Source organism: Pleurodeles waltl, chromosome 3_1 (assembly GCF_031143425.1).
Source record: "Pleurodeles waltl isolate 20211129_DDA chromosome 3_1, aPleWal1.hap1.20221129, whole genome shotgun sequence".
NCBI classification, from domain to species: Eukaryota; Metazoa; Chordata; class Amphibia; order Caudata; family Salamandridae; genus Pleurodeles; species Pleurodeles waltl.
In genome coordinates, this window is record NC_090440.1 from 977,453,049 (window position 1) to 977,470,295 (window position 17,247).

The following is a 17,247-nucleotide window of genomic DNA, read 5'->3' on the forward strand; positions in this document are numbered from 1 at the left end:
AGTGACACCTAAGGGGATGATCCAGCATTAGAAGGTAAGTAATTTAGGCGAAATGGTGCTGTAAAGGTTGGATGCCTGTTAAGTAGGGTTGAAGACCCTCGTGCGAGGGAGTCTGGTTATATAGGTGTCCTGTTGATTTGTTTTTATTTAGCTCCACCCTTGCTCCCCTCACATGCTCCAAGAAAGTCTGCTTCAACCTGATCTTACTATAAGAGGCATCGACGGGGGAAGTGAATAGCTCAGATAACCCAACTGCCTCCAGGGACGATTTCACATATGGAACCAGGGAATCCGGAGGGCTGCATCTAGGATTAAGCAGTCCTCTAACACCTGTTGATTCAGCAGGGCCGATTCCGTTCTCCAAATGAAGTGCCAGAGTAAGCGTGGAGCAAGTTTCATTTTATCAGTGCTGAATGGAAATTCTAGCTCCTCATGACACTTTTAGAAAAAACTCCGCAGGACAGCAAACAGAATTTTTTTTTTTTTTTTTTTTTTAAGAAGGCGTCCTCTATACTCTGAATATTAGGAGGTCCCCCATTCCCCAGATCCCTACCCCATAAAATGGCAATTGCCATGGATTTAGATGCATAAATCGTCAGAATCTCTTCAACTGGTTTGGTGCTTAACTTCTTGCTGAAGTTCAACAGGGCCAGAACCAAACTCTCTAGCATGGTTGCTCTATTCACCACCATCGGTCTCCATGAGTACTTGGCATCAAAGAGAATACCCAGGTAGGAGAAACTCGGGGCATCACTCACTCTGAAACTGTTGGTGGTAAATATGGGGTGCTTTGGGGCATTCTACCACAGATTATAGAGAAGGTTTTACCTTCATTCACCTTTAAATCTGGCTGTTTCATGAAGGTGGTGTAATCCTCTATGTGGCTCTGCAGTGCCCGTCCAGTTCTTGCCACAAGCACTTGTCATCTGCATAAAGGAAGATGGGAAGAGGGAGTGTACCTACGTGTGGAACGTCTCTGTCTCCTTACTAAGGCAGCTTCTAACCTATTGGTAAACACATAAAGGATGGGACCAGCACAAAACCCTGCCTGACCCCACATTTAATCATAAAAGGCTGTGTGCACTCACCTTCCCTACTAAGGTGCACACAAGCACTCGCTTCAGAATATAAAGCTTGGAGCGTACCAGGCAATAAAACGCGGCAGACAAATCCATAAATGCCAGGTAATTGAATCTTCTTTAGCAACATTATTTTTGGCAATTATAATACTAAGGTTCAGACCCTGATCAGTAGTGCCTAGCCCCTTTCTAAAGCTGTAATGAAGGTCAGCTAAGGCACTATTAGCTACTGCCCATTCCCCCAGCCCCGTGTAACAGGATCCTGTCCATGACTTTGGCAGTTGAATCAAGCAGAGATATGGGCCTATAGTTCTTTGGTTGTGACTTGTCCCCCTTCTTATAGATTGGGATGATGTTCGACTGTTGCCAAGAGCGCGGGAGTCCCTCCCTTGCAATAGCATTGAAGATGTTCACTAGGATGGGAGCCCATAAAGCCTGACGCTATAAAAACATCCATTGGGACCCCATCCGGGCCAGAAGCCTTACCACTACTACAATTCCCCCAAAGCCCTCTGCCTCTCACTTTTGATATCTGAGGTACACATAATCATCCTCTAGTTTAATTAACTCTGCCTTCTCTGACTCCACTGTACCACATATGTAGATCGAGGCAAAAAAAAAAAAAAAAAAATAGTGGACGCAGATTCATGGATGTGCACATCTAGGTTGGGGGTCATAGGACTCCCTGAAATATGGGGCATTTAACACTTTACAGAAAGTGGCACAGTCCTTATTCAAACTTGCTTCTCGCAACAGCTCCTACACCCCATCTTTCATCTTCCGAATTCTTGCCGCTCACACCTCTTTATAGGCTCTGCACAAACTCCGTATCAGTACCCTATTTTTCTGGTCAGCACATAAGGCATGATGTAATTGCGACCGAGGTTTTATGCAGATAGAGATAAACCATCCTGTGACTTCTGGTTCCTTTAACTGGGTTTTCGCAGAAGGACGTTCTTAATATTAGCAGTAATTTCCACAAAGGACGAAATCACCTGCACTGGAGTGGGCTTCAGAATTTAAACACAAGAAAAGCTTGGCACAACTGCAAGTTAGAATACCAGGAAGAAAGTTGGCTTTATCAACTTGCTCCCACTTAAGGGAAAAGCCATTCTTCTTAGCCAGCACAGGATTAAGACCTACCCTCTCCAGGGGTTTACACATACCCTCCAGCCTCATGCTACAGGACAAACTTGCATGATCACTTAAGCCGAAGAAGACCACCTCAAAGTCAACTACCAACCTAACAATGTTCTCTTCAATTGGGATGAGGGGGGAAATCTATGGTTGACTCACTGTTGGGCCCCCTAAAGGTAGGAGTAAGGTGACCTGCTTGGTCTAACTACTTGTTCATCAATACCAGGTCAAATTTCACCACAGTGTTATTGAGGGTGTTACCATGCTCGTTATGCTCAAAGTGCATACCGGCTTTCCTACCCTTATACAATGGTGAATGTTAAAATCACCTACCCACAGTAAATTCAGGGCTGTGAGATGTGTATTGCTTAGTGACATCAAGGTTTCCTCGAGCTCAGCCGCCACCCACAAAGCCTTCACACCTGAACAGTTGTTGTAATAGTTGATGATTAGCAGGTCCCAATTGTAGGAAAGTACCATCTTACATACAGTGAAAAATGGGGGTAACATGCCAGGCATGTTGTTTTAGCCCTTGTGTCACTGGGATCCTGCCAGACAGGCACCATACAGGGCACATACTATGAGCACTGGGGTCCTAACTGTATCACTGAGGCTCTGCTAACCAGAACCTCAGTGTTTATGCTCTCTCTGCAGTGACACATTTAGAAAGCAGACTAGTGACTAAATTTACCAATTCTCATTGGCGCACACTGGTACACCCATATAATTCCCTTGTATATGGTACTTAGGGATCTCCTGGAACCCCAATATCCTGGGTACCTATGGGCTGCAGCATTTCTTTTGCCACCCGTAGGGAGCTCAGGCAATTCTTACACAGGCCTGCCACTGCAGCCTGAGTGAAATAACGTCCACGTTATTTCACAGCCATTTTTCACTGCACATAAGTAACTTATAAGTCACCTATATGTCTAACCCTCACTTGGTGAAGGTTGGGTGCCAAGTTACTTAGTGTGTGGGCACCCTGGCACTAGCCAAGGTGCCCCCCACATCGTTCAGGGCAATTTCCCCAGACTTTGTGAGTGCGGGGACACCATTACACGCGTGCACTATACATAGGTCACTACCTATGTATAGCGTCACAATGGTAACTCAATTCCATGAGCTTAGACCTGTTAGATGGCCATGTTTGATCACCCCAATACCATTGGGGGGGACAATTCCATGATCCCCCCGGGTCTCTAGCACAGAACCCGGGTACTGCCAAACTGCCTTTCCGGGGTTGCCACTGCAGCTGCTGCCAACCCCTCAGACAGGATTCTGCCCTCCTGGGGTCTGGGCAGCCCCAGCCCAGGAAGGCAGAACAAAGGATTTCCTCTGAGAGAGGGTGTTACACCCTCTCCCTTTGGAAATAGGTGTGAAGGGCTGGGGAGGAGTAGCCTCCCCCAGCCTCTGGAAATGCTTTGATGGGCACAGATGGTGCCCATCTCTGCATAAGCCAGTCTACACCGGTTCAGGGATCCCCCAGCCCTGCTCTGGCACAAAACTGAACAAAGGAAAGGGGAGTGACCACTCCCCTGACCAGTACCTCCCAGGGGAGGTGCCCAGAGCTCCTCCAGTGTGTCCCAGACCTCTGCCATCTTAGATTCAGAGGTGTTGGGGCACACTGGACTGCTCTGAGTAGCCAGTGCCAGCAGGTGACGTCAGAGACCCCCCCCTCGGATAGGCTCCTAACTTTCTTGGTAGCCAATCCTCCTTTCTTGGTAGCCAAACCTCCTTTTCTGGCTATTTAGGGTCTCTCCTCCGGGGTATTCTTCAGATAACGAATGCAAGAGCTCACCAGAGTTCCTCTGCACTTCCCTCTTCGACTTCTGCCAAGGATCGACCGCTGACTGCTCCAGGACACCTGCAAAACCGCAACAAAGTAGCAAGACGACTACCAGCAACATTGTAGCGCCTAATCCTGCCGGCGTTCAACTGTTTCCTGGTGGTGCATACGCTGGGGGTCATCTGCCTTCACCCTGCACTGGAAGCCAAGAAGAAATATCCTGTGGATTGACGGAATCTTCCCCCTGCTAACGCAGGCACCAAAAGACTGCATCACTGGTCCTCTGGGTCCCCTTTCATCCTGACGAGCATGGTCCCTGGAACACAGGAACTCTATCCAAGTGACTCCCACAGTCCAGTGATCCTTCAGTCCAAGTTTGGTGGAGGTAAGTCCTTGCCTCCCCTCGCTAGACTGCAAACCTGTGCACTGTGCGATTTGCAGGTGCTCCGGCTTCTGTGCACTCCTCTAAGGATTCCTTTGTGCACAGCCTAGCCTGGGTCCCCAGCACTCCATCCTGCAGTGCTCAACCCTCTGAGTTGGACTCCGACGTCATGGGACCCTCCTTTGTGACTCGGAGCCAGCTCCGGTTCACAAATCTTCTAAGTGCCTGCTCCAGTACTTCTGCGGGTGCTGCCTGCTTCTGTGGGGGCTCTCTAAGTTGCTAAGCGCCCCCTCTGTCTCCTCCTACAAGGGGCGACATCCTGGTCCTTCCTGGTCCCCAGCAGCACCCAAAAACCTCTACCGTGACCCTTGCAGCTAGCAAGGCTTGTTTGCGGTATTTCTGCGTGGGAACACTTCTGCGACCTTCAGCACGCCGTGGGACATCTACCATCCAAAGGATTAGTTCCTAGCTCTCTTCATTGTTGCAGAATCCTAAGCTTCTTCATCCGGAGGCAGCTTCCTTGCACCTTCATCCGGGGGTTCCTGGGCTCCTGCACCCCCTGGACACTATCGCGACTCTTGGACTTGGTCCCCTTGCCTTGCAGGTCCTCAGGTCCAGGAATCCATATTCAGTGCTTTGCTGGTGTTTGTGGTTCTTGCAGAATCCCCCTAGCATGACTATTGTGTCCTTTTGGGGTAGTAGGTGTACTTTGCTCCTACTTTTCAGGGTCTTGGGGTGGGGTATCTTGGACACCATGACTGTTTTCTTACAGTCCCAGCGACCCTCTACAAGCTCCCATAGGTCTGGGGTCCACTTGTGATTCGCATTCCACTTTGAGTATATGGTTTGTGTTGCCCCTAGACCTATGTTTGCCTATTGCATCCTATTGTGATTCTACACTGTTTGCATTACTTTTCTTACTCTTACTTACCTGTTTTGGGTTTGTGTACATATAACTTGTGTATATTACTTACCTTCTAACTGAGGGTATTCACTGAGATACTTTTGGCATATTGTCATAAAAATAAAGTACCTTTATTTTTAGTAACTCTGTGTATTGTGTTTTCTTATGATATTGTGCTATATGATATGAGTGGTATAGTAGGAGCTTTGCATGTCTCCTAGTTCAACCTAAGCTTTGCCATAGCTACCTTCTATCAGCCTAAGCTGCTAGAAACACCTCTATTCTACTAATAAGGGATAACTGGGCCTGGCACAGGGTGTTAATACCACAAGGTACCCACTATAAGCCAGGCCAGCCTCCTACACCAATCACATACAAGAAGGTGGCAATAGGGGGACTTATTGCAGAATCTTATAACCCTTCCCGCGCCCAGGTATTCACAGTCAATGTAAGTACCCCCTTTTGCTCTACCTGCACTAGAGGGAAAGGCGGGAGAATGGTAGGAGCAGAACCCGTCCAAATGACTGGGCTCAATCTCCCATGTTTCTTGAAGGCAGACCACGACTAGATTAATTAGCCTTTGATTGATTAGCTTCTATTTCAAACCGGCCTTGTTTCAAGACAAGACGTTGAATAGCTTGCTGGGGCTAGTGTACTTACAGGGAGTAACCTGTGCTCTAACTAAGCCCCCCCCCCTACTATCTGAGACCCTTGGTTCCTGTTGAGGTGGTAGTCAATCGAGTCCCTCCAATTCTTCCAGGGGTGCATATTTGTTATAAAGAGTCACCCCAACAGTGCCACAATCACAATTTGGCGCTGCGTGGACCCTCATGATAGGCCGGCCTAAATTAGGGACCGCAACATGAAAACAAAGGGGTTTATTTATAAAAAATAATAATAAAAAAAACAAAAAAAACAATGGCAGAACTGAAATTTGAGAATTCCTAGGGGTGGAAGGAAACAATTGGCTCCGCACATCTCAAGGGATTCTTGGGTTACTAAAAATGGACTACAGTACAATCACCGGGGAAAGTCTTAGCAGACAGCCCCACCCACTCGACCCTCCTTGCCATCAGGATATGCTCAATTGGAAAAATGCCATAACCCCTGCGGTATGTCAGCCAATGATAGACTTTAGATATCAATTAGCCCATCATTTCAATTTGTGCCAGTTTAAGCCTAGGAGTGTTTGGTAATACAACGGCATGAAGGCATGCTGCAGAGGGAAGATTAAATCTTTCAACGTCCCTACCGTTACAACCATTTTGAGTTTTCCCAGCCTCTGAGCTCAACCGTGGGTTGCGCTCCACCTCAACACTGCTGGTATAACTGCTGGACTGCCCTAATACCAAGTGATGCGAGGATGCAGTCTGTATTAGAGACCTGAGGTTGGGCAGACACTGGGGGTTGACAGATCATCCCTGATGGAAGCCTCTTAGATACATTACAGTTCATAAGGGTATGATACGTGGGGCTCATGACATGGGTCCTACAGTCCAGGTTGCTCGAAGCAGGGGGGGTAATAGGGTCAGCCTGGGGTATATCTCGGTTATAGATTTAGAGGTAGCAATGCTGAGTGGGTGGGACACTTTTGCTTATATGGAGGCTAGGCGATCAACAACCCAGGTTAAGTGCTGCCTAAGCAAACAGCCAATTAACATGCTAAAATCATCCTTCTTAGAAGTGTAGGTTGACGACATAGCATGATCCTGCTTAGTGTTAGTCCCGGTATCATTGGAGAACCCCTTCTTGCTTGAGGCCTAGCCTTCTTTTTCACCGGGGGCTCAGAACACTGTGAATTATCTGCCCTAGTTTGCCCAGTAGAAAGCACTGGGGGGACAAAATGCTGCTGCACCATCCAAGTGCCTCTTGTCTTTTGCTGGGCCATCAGGGATATGCACTACATCCCTTGGTTCCTCCAGTGAGGCGCCTTTCCGTGAGTTTAGTTTCTTGATTTCAAGGAACTTCAGTGTCTGGATTAATCATCAGATCCAATGTGGCACTGAATGGACATGTTAGTGGTGGTTATATTCAATGGAGGCAACAATTACAAATTGTGCTGGTATGTATTATGTTTTCTACCTCCAGTTGTTTAACTGATGAGCAGTGGAATATGTTTTGGTCATTCTGGTGGTATTGCTTCAGGTCTGTTTGTAGATACATATTCATAATTATTTTTAGTTGCCAGCAGCAGGCAGAGCAGATGCATAATTTCCTATTCTCTCCTCCGTCTACCATGTAGACATGATTGTTGCAATTATGAACAGTAGCCTCAGGGTGCTTCCCTTACCAGCCACATGATTTATAAGGGAACCATTTTGTTCCATTGTGCCGGCACAGTGTTGCTTCATTTTTTGTTTCCACTTAGAAAGTAACACATAGGTAGTGCTGTTCGTAAAGTTAAGTGCCCAAATCCCAGAATTAATGCTGCACATCTTGAAATGTCACACAAGCATTGTTTACGATTGGTAAAATGTTCTGCATCACATGGTGTTCAAATCTGTATAATTAAGAACAGCCCAGATCTTGTTTGCTGAATTAACTGACTGTGGGGCAGAAGGGAGTAAGGAGGAATGCAGCTAGGGCACAGGACCCAACTGGTTCCACCATTGCAAGGCTCCCTGCTCCACCAAACTCACGGTTCCCCGCATCATGTAAAGGTGGGAGAACCACTAGGTTTCCGATGGCAGAACCTTAGCAGGCTTTATCACTGCAAACCTATGCCCAACGAACCACAGGCCATAGGGCAGTTGATCTATGAACATCAGAAAACTGATTTATTTGTGGTGGGCCTTCTGACATTCATTTTTCCTGCACAGACCCCCCTTGAAAGGTTGGTGCACTTGGCAAAACATTCCTTTTCCCGGCCCCCAATATGGAGGAGGTCTCTAAATTAGTTGCATGGCTCTCTATCTGAGGGTCAGTGATAGGGCCTCCACCAACCTGGTGAGACTCCTACCAAGTCTAAATGAGCCTATATGTCCATGGTCTGTGCATTAAGCGGTCATGTAATAGTTCTGGAGGAGTTACTACTGCACCATAGCTGGAACCACTGAAAATACTACAAAATGTCACTTATAATCATAGGTCAGAGCACTGTGGACGCAAGTCCTGCTTTTATGTGGTACTGCAGAAGCCTTGTGTGAACATCTGTAGTAGTGAACCGAGTTGGGGAAATACTTTCATTCCCGTAAGTGCAATACCATTGTGGTGTTTTCCACATACACCCTTTATCAGTCAGTGGGATAAAACAGGTATAAACTAAGCAAGCACTCATGGGCATTGTACTCGATTTGCACTATGATTTATTATCATATTTTATCAATAACCTATGGAATCGGGAAGACACAAAAGCTGCCTATAGTAAATACTTTGATGTTGCCTGTGCTAAGAAACAGGGAAGGTGAATATGCCTATGCAAGCGCAGTGAGGAAAAAACTGTTACCAACTACCTCCATAATCCTGCACAGGGGGGGGGGGGGGGGGGACTACCTCAAATGGAAATTTGGGGATTTCCCTACATGCTTGTGCCTTTGCAAGATCAGCAGGGCTTAGGCACAGTCACTCACTTACTGGGCAAGCCTGATACGTTCCTGTTTGTCACAGCCCTGCTTCTATTAGACAGGTCTACATCGCCCTCCAACTAGCCAAGACTAAAGCACAAAAACCAACAAGACAGCCAACTCTTGCACATACCTGAGCCAACCCGGGCGCGGGACATAGTAGGCGAGTCCATCTTGTGCGCAGGAACAGTCAGATAATTGTTCATCTGCAAGAGACAAAAATACCTCTCTGGTTATCTATGGCGGGGAGTCTGTCTGTACTCCTACTAGCAGGGATTCAAGCTCCTTATAATCCGGTTACTGGACGTGGGATAGGGGGCACAGGGAGGAGGATTTGCCCTTGCCTTTATTATTGAAACATCCATGTCCCTCTGAGGCCAAGGGGTATTGGGAGGCAGAGTCAATGCCTCGTCTGCCTCACATTCTCCCCCACTGCACCAACAAAGAGGTCCTCCATCGTCTAGGACGATGCCTGCACTCCCTCCTTAGTAATACACTCTGCACCCCCCCCCCCCGCCCCCCCTCCACACACACACACGAAGATGGAGGCTTTGAGACTTCCATCACTGCTCATCAGGATATAAGATGCAGAGGGCTCTGTTCATGCGCCCTCAGAGAAACCACCCCTAACCGCTTACTGAAAGTGCGGCGGATAGGGGGGCCTACACTGCGGAGATTCATGCTTGCCACTGCATCCCCAGCTGAAACGATGATAGCAACCTCCATTGTTGTATATCGCAACAGCGAGGCATCCCCCTGGCCCAGCTTCTTGAATGAAGGATGCCAGAACTTTGGTCCATCCACTGCCCACCTCTCAGGCCAAGCCTTACCTTCTGCTCCAGCTGATGGGCCTTCTGTCTCCTCAGCAGCATCTGGTTCCAGGCCTCCTCGTACGGGTCGGCCACCAGTGTGTGCCGGTTGTACGACCGCAGCTGGAAGGAACAAATCAGGTTGCAAAGTATTAAACCAGGCTGACTCGTGAAGGCGCTACAGCGCAAATCAGATTAGGGCTCCCGGTTTCACCATATGCCTGCTTTCCATAATTCCGTATTTAGTCATATCTAACTTTTGCTATTTTTTTTCTGTTCTTATCCGTATTAACTTTGGGTTGTGTAAAATATTAAGCCGAAGATTATATAAGCATACCTTTAATCAATACATGTTCGTTCACACTTTAATACCTGCAACCAGTGACCTGATAGTCATGACTCACAGCAAGGAAAAACCTCAAAACAACACCCAGTGTACGTTTTAATTCTTAGTTAAACGTAAATATAGAGTGGTTTCTTTCTGTAGCTACTTGTAAAAATAAGCAACACAAACCTTATAGACCTTAATTCAGATGTACAGGCTTTAAATTATAACAGATAATGCGGGTGTAGTGCTCGTTCTTAGGGAGCGAATACATCTAAACAATAAAGGGATAATCCGCCAAAACTCCCTATTATCTTCTGTTCCAAAGACGAAAGTGCTTTTAAAAAACATCAAGTGTACAGAAAGCATACACGTACCACATTTTTTAGACTATATCCAGTGCTTTAAATGGGCCGGTACTGTCCGGTACTGAGTACCGGCACTTTTTTATTTTGGGAGGGAGAGTACCGGCACATCTCAAGAAAAACGTAATACTTTTAATTGGAGAATACCGGCACTTCTGGGAAACAAGCTGGTACTCTGGCACAGAGTACCTGCACTTTAATTTTTCCATTTCAAGCACTGACTATATCCGAAGCTAACAAATATCCCAGAAAGCCATTACAAAACAATATGGCAGCTCATTTGGTTAATGCACCCACAGCGAAGATCCCAGAATATCCTTAACGAAGCAGGCTCGAGTCCTGCAGTCACATCCGACCTGATAACTACCATACCTGCGAGGTAAGAAGTTCTTACCTCGGACGCTAGTTCCGCTGCTTGGTATCTTTTGTGAATTGATGGACTTGCTTTCTACTGCCATCTAGTGTTGTAATCCGGGATACATTATTGGAGCATCCTCAGGGGGAGTGCATTTGGTGTACTGTAATACAACATTTATATTTATGTAACACTTACTACCCTTCTGTGGGATGATGAAGCACTTGTCCCCATAGGCAGCGCACTTTACCATGCAGGGTGCAAAACTGAAATTGTGTTGTCTTGGTTTGAGCTTGTGTGGGAAGTGTTTCCATGTCGACCACCGAGGTGCGGTTATTGTGCTATGGCAGGGTTCTGCAAAGTCAGTCCTGGAGAGCCGGGTCCATGCCAGATTTTTAGCAAATCCACACTTAGAAAAAAGATGTTTCAGAAATCTACATTTTTCTAAATGTAGATATGTTAAAAATCTGGCATGGACCCAGCTCTCCAGGACTGACTTTGCAGAACCCTGTACTATGTCATGCAGCGCTTAGCAATGTGATAGGTGAAGAGGTGTGAGAGAAAGGTGTGCAGGTTTTGGGTTTTCAGTGAGCTGCCAGCCTTCAGCAGCTCTGTAAATGCTTTATGGTATATTTAGGATCCTAATCCACTTAGCGGCCCATTCAGAAGTGTTCCGTCTTAAGTTTATGGTCTCGAACAGGCACAGATTGGAAGGAGACGTCTTTGAGATCAGCTGGGATAGACTTTGTTTTTATCACCCCATTTCTGGCTGTCACTGTGAGATGCCAAGAAACACTCCTAGTATATAGCCTGTCGGGACTCCACAGACATTGATACAGACCCAGGAAACCTCCTCCTGGCTTTGATGCCACCTTCACTTTATGTAAAGCCCTAACTTCATTTGATGTGCAGGGGTTTCGGGATGAGGGGGTGAAGGGGGGGGGGGGGGGGGGGGGGAGAGGAACGGGACTGGGCGTCCTGTAAATCTATCAATCTGCAAAACAAATCAGTTACCTGCAACTACAGTTTTCCAACGTTGCTGCTATTTATTATTTTTTATAACTATTTGTTAGTTTTTAGGTTACATCTAGGAAACAAAAACAATAGTAGAAATAACCACGTTGCAGCGATCCCGAATCCAATATTGCCCAATAGGAAAGTTAAGAAGAGATTGCCGCCGGAGAGCTAGTCCTTGGATGGCAAGCAGTCCGAATAAGCCAGCCAGTCAGCCCATAACTTTCAGTGTTTTTCTGGGCATCCTCTAAATTTATACACAAATCTTTCAGCCGCGGCTGTGTAGTGAAGCCCCCGGGTTAACTTGAGAAATGACAGGTCTAGTCATGAGCACCACTGTTGGGGGCAATGTCCCATATATAGATGATGAAACCCAGCCGATCCAGACATCTGGTAAGGTGATCCCCCCCACCAAAATATGTGTTCAACAGGCTTAAGAAAACCAGCTTCGTGTCTAGTGGGACTGTCCTGCTGACAATCTGGGATAAGGTGTTCTAGATTCACTTCCAGTATTCTTGGATGAGCGAGCATTCCCAGACCACGTGGGTCACCAGCATTGCGGTGGTAGGTCATACCTCGTCCTGTGTGGCAATGAGGACTGTAGAATATGCGATGTAAGTATTTGAGCAGACTGAGGTGAAGTTTTGCACCAACCGACAACGTCCCAGGGCCCATTTTGGCCTCCACCCAGTCATCCTCAAAGGGGGCCACATTACCCTCCCATCTCTCCCTCAGTTTGGTCATAGGGTCTAGGGTGTAGCTGACCAGTGAAAGATATAGACAAAAGATCCCCTACCATTCTAGTTGTGAGCCCCAACAGGTCTGCTTCTAGGGGGTTATGTTGAGGGAGGGGCTTTGAGGAGCCAAGGGAGGCCTCAAGGGCATGGCGTAGCTGTAGAAAGCAGTAGAATTGCATCTTGTGCATGGAATGTCTACGGGGCACAAAGAAAGCCCTCTAAGGAGACTATGTGGCTGAGCCAGGTCCCAACCCAAAGCGGCGTCATCAGCACCCCGGGGCAGCCAATTCGCCATAGCGCCTGTTGCCAACCAAACCGGGTCAACAGGGTTGCAGGCGGGTGGGGCTGTTAGGCCATAGAGGAGGCCAAGTGTGCTACGGCGGTCCAATACACCAATTTCCACTGCTATGGAGGGGTCGTCTTGGCCTGTAGAGAACCAGTGCGATTGGAAGGAGGAACCTGGCCCAGTAATACAGCTGGAGGCTTGAGAGCCCCAACTCGCCGTTGAATGGATTAAGCACACATTTACAGAGGGAGATCCACGGCTGATCGCTTGCCCAAATAAAACACACCGGTTCAACTTGCTTGTGTGTGAAAGAAGATGGGTGGGACGGGGTATGGGTAGTTCTGCAGAGTGTAGAGGAACCGCAGCAGTGCAACCATTTTGAACACAGCCTCGTGGGAGAGCTACCCAGGGGGCCATATCCACTGAAGCGGTTAACAGATTCACATTCTTGAATAATTTATAGTCAGAAAGCTGAGAATCCATAGTACACTAACACAGCCATTAAACATGTTAACATATCCACTAGTAAAACAGTGTTTCTTTAGTAGCACACTTATTTTAAATCTCCGACACCTTAGCATACGAGGTGAATCACTTACTCCCCGGAGAGGCCACAGTAGCTCAGAATTCATAGCACATGAACCAAGTGAGCGTCAATGCAGCAAGCTGATCGGGAGGAGAAAGGATTGAGTGAATGTATGAACAATACCAAATCTGGAGAAAGGTATTTACAGGCAAACATTACTTCTCCAGCACTGGCTGTTCATAAACAGACATGCTGAAATCAGGTTAGGCCACTCCAATTAGAGTAGCACGCATATAAATTGGGTAGAAAGCTCACGTTCAGTGGATGACGTTGTGCGAAACTGCTGGCATGCAATGTATTCAGGTCCAGGCAGTGTGTCTGTTTATCCAAGTTGTGACATGGCAAATACCCTGAAGTCCAAATCAAAATATTCAAGGTTTAAGGTTATGTTCTTCAGACCCCCTTGTTGATACAAGTCGTCAACTCCTGTAATTCAACGACATCAATAGCTGCACTGATAATTGCAGCAGACGTGTTGGCCCATCTCTTCAGGATAGTTTTCATTTATGACCTCTTAGTCTCTAAAAATCAGTCCAGTAGTGGTGAAATAACATTTCAAAGCTGGCAATCATACCATCCTCAGCTTGCCACGCACTGACTGCTTTAATGGAGGTCCACACCATTGTCCATTGTACTTACGGTTTCCCCCAGTGCATCTATGCAGCAGTAAGGGTAATACAAGAAACGAGCAACCCAAGATGAACCCTTCTAGTATCTGGAGCAAGAGAGTGGAGTGATTCCCACTGAATGAAAAATTCTTGAAGCAATTTAATTTCCAGGAAACCAAATATGACCCAACATTTTGCTGAACGACTAGGAAGAAACAATAAGCAAAGCTGCACCTTCATCAGAAAGTGGCACAAGACAGTCAAAGCGGTCCAAACTGGGGAGGCGTGGATCATCTGCAAAAACACACCTGACTACACGTGGAACGTGCCTTCAACATGGATTTGTCTCATTGAGAGCAGTCTCCGCCCTGTTGATGGCATAAAACTCTCGGCTGGCCCAGAAAGAACACAGAAAAGTGAAGCTGATCACGTTGTTGTGGGGGGGGGGGGGGGAACTATTTTGTGATGTAAATCTTCCCACAAATAAGGAACACGATATGACCTACTGTCCAAGGGTTCAACCACACTAGACGTGCAGTTAAAATGTGAGCCATAGTACCCTCAAGGGGCGGTGGAGTGCTCGGCATATTCACCTCATCCGCTGAAGTTAGGCAATTTAAAATGAGGTGAATGTCCCATTGTTTTCTTATGGGCAAGTTGATACCGTATACTGCAGTGTTAAACTACCACAGTCCCAGCCTGACGACAGGGAGTGATTAAAGTAAGTGAATAATGAATGAGTCAATCATTTCCCATGACTTTTCAAATATATAATTCACGTAAAATAGGGCTAGAGTGAAAGATTTCCTGTATGAATACATATCTTATTGGTTTTGCCCCTCTGAGACTCTTCTCAACCACCAGAATAAGAGTACGGATTCCTTGCCAAGATATGCACAGTCAAAGACTGCTTTACTGATTTCCACAAATTGAATTGTTCCGAATTTCTGAAGCAGTTGCTGCTCTTTTGCAGAAAGGGATCTTGAATTTAGTAAGAATGTTGCACTGCTAGCTGGAAACCAGACTTCATGAGTGCTACAATCCATTCAAGCAGACTTGATTTCCACAGAGGATCGTCATATACAAATATAATCATTGGGCAGCTGTCCCCAATCATACATTAAAAGAAACAGCAGCTGACTGGCCAGTGAATTCGGCCTTGGTATACATGAATACTTTTTTAGTCAGCACAATCTTAGATGGCCTAATTGTGTTTTTTTTTTTTTTTATGACGAACTGCCATAGCATTGTTGTACAGAGCCAATTACAATGAAAATACAGGGAACTCAAATCACAATCATGGCTTGAACAATGTTTTGAAGTCCTAGATTTTGAAATAGTCATGGCACAATTTTGAGTACTGATGGCGCAAGGAGGGTCAGTTACCCACTCAACGTTGTCGTAGTGCATGCAGTTAAGAACATCACATACGAGGCGGTATCAGTCAGTAAAAGGATGGAAAATGAGTGGAAAATACAAGGGTCCACTCTTTGGTAGCGAATACCAGAAATTGTTTCAGTCACAAATAGTGGGATCTACTCCCACTTCTGTTGTGCGCTAAAAGGTCCTTATATTTCTTGTTGGGTGCAAGTGCGTACCTAGTTAAATACTGTAATCCACATTTTTCACCCATGGATTCATTTTTTTAACTTCACAATGGCGCGCGTCAGTTTTAGCCTTGGAGCAAAGCAAACCGGCCCCAAAATATTACCATAAACATCCACCAATCTTTTGTAATCTTGAAATTAATTCTCTAAGCTGAAGGAATGGCTACAAATATCTTTACACAGACTTTACAGGCAGTACGTGCTGTTGAAAGCCAAGAGTATTCATATTGCAGGAAGACGTAGTCTGATCACCTTCAGCTTTCCTTCGAAACATCTATGGCTATATGTACGACTGTCAAACTGAATAATTAAAACGGAACAAGTAGCAGCTAAATGAACTCTAAGGCCCTCATTACAGGTTGTGCAAAGTGGTATTTCTGTGGGAGAAAGTACCCAACACGATTTGCATTTTTACTAGTTGTGGAATACACTGCGGCAACAATGAACCAGTTTCCATGCACACTGTTCTCTTGCTCAAATCAGGAGGAACATGTGTGGAAATAGGCCCAAAATTGGGGACCGCATGCCGTATAGGACCCAGTAATTCTGTATCGAGCATGTTATTTCCTATGCCAGGCACAGGAACACACAATAGCCAGATACTGGTGTCGCAATACCAGCCAGAACGGGTAACTTTTGCCCCGGTAAGGCCTCCTTTAATTATTGACAGTCTCACAATTGGTCCAGCAGACTCGTAACAAAAGCCTTGAACAGTAAGGCTACTGAAAAGAAGGTCCTGTAACGTTTTTTTCCTACCAGCCGGTCAGTGTCCTTGAGTCATAACTCTCAGCCTAAAGTTTTTATAAGCCATGCATACAGTCAGTTCATGAACACACTGCTCAATTATTTGCCATATTCATTCACCAGGCAGAGGACAACTTGCAATGCTTAATATAAGCTAAGAGCCTCAAAGTCAGTCTAAACTATAAATAGGTAATTAGGCACACTGCAGAAACAAACAGAGGCAGTGAAAAAAAAAAAAAAAAAAAAAAACAATTGCCTGCTTCCTAAATGGCTCTAAGAGGTAAAGAATTTAATGTGTGATGATACAATGTACTTTTACGATAAAAAAGTACATTGACAAAAAATAGGCCCTCTTGCGTTGCAAGGCAGGAAATCCATAAATGATTGAATGTGACACCAAACAGTCAAAAGGATGAGGAGAGAAAAATACTCGTCAGGGTTAAGTCAAATAAGTATATGTTAAAGGATTGATGACAAATAGACAATGGGCCATATAGACCAAAAAACATCCACCCTTCAATCGCAGCAGTTTAACTGAGTGAAACAAATATGCAAGTCTGACTTTTTTGATCCAAACGAGCTGCTGGACAACACTTTCTGAAGGTTGGGGGCGTAGCTTCAGCTGGAGTGTTTGGCTTGTGACACCTCCCAAATGAATGCATTTGTGACTTGGGTCTGAGGGCCAGAGTCAGGTCTGCTATGTTTGTGTTGATTGTTCTTGTCTCTCATTTCACTAAAATGTTTACCTGTTTCTTTTTTGGATAAAGAAGTGGCAAAAGTGCACTCACAGAAGTACTCCATGAATGGATGCAAATTTACTACTTTTAAGAAGTCACAACATTGACTAGTAGTCTTGGGAAGCTACAGCAATCACCGGCTTTCAGGCATACTACTGGCAATCAAACATACAAAAGGCGTTCAGAAGGTCTGTAAACAGCATAACTGGTAATCTCTCGGGTG

At 45.9% G+C, this 17,247-nt stretch overlaps 1 protein-coding gene across 1 annotated transcript in view; it reads right to left on the reverse strand.

Annotated features, from left to right (window-relative positions):
- Window positions 1-17,247, reverse strand: part of SLC9A1 (solute carrier family 9 member A1) — a 216,620-nt gene that overhangs the window by 23,453 nt on the left and 175,920 nt on the right. The window contains exons 10-11 of the mRNA XM_069224079.1: window positions 9,682-9,783; window positions 8,985-9,057 (exon numbers count right to left, since the gene is read on the reverse strand). Coding sequence (XP_069080180.1) covers window positions 8,985-9,057; window positions 9,682-9,783 — 175 coding nt within the window. The remainder of the gene's footprint in view (window positions 1-8,984; window positions 9,058-9,681; window positions 9,784-17,247) is intronic.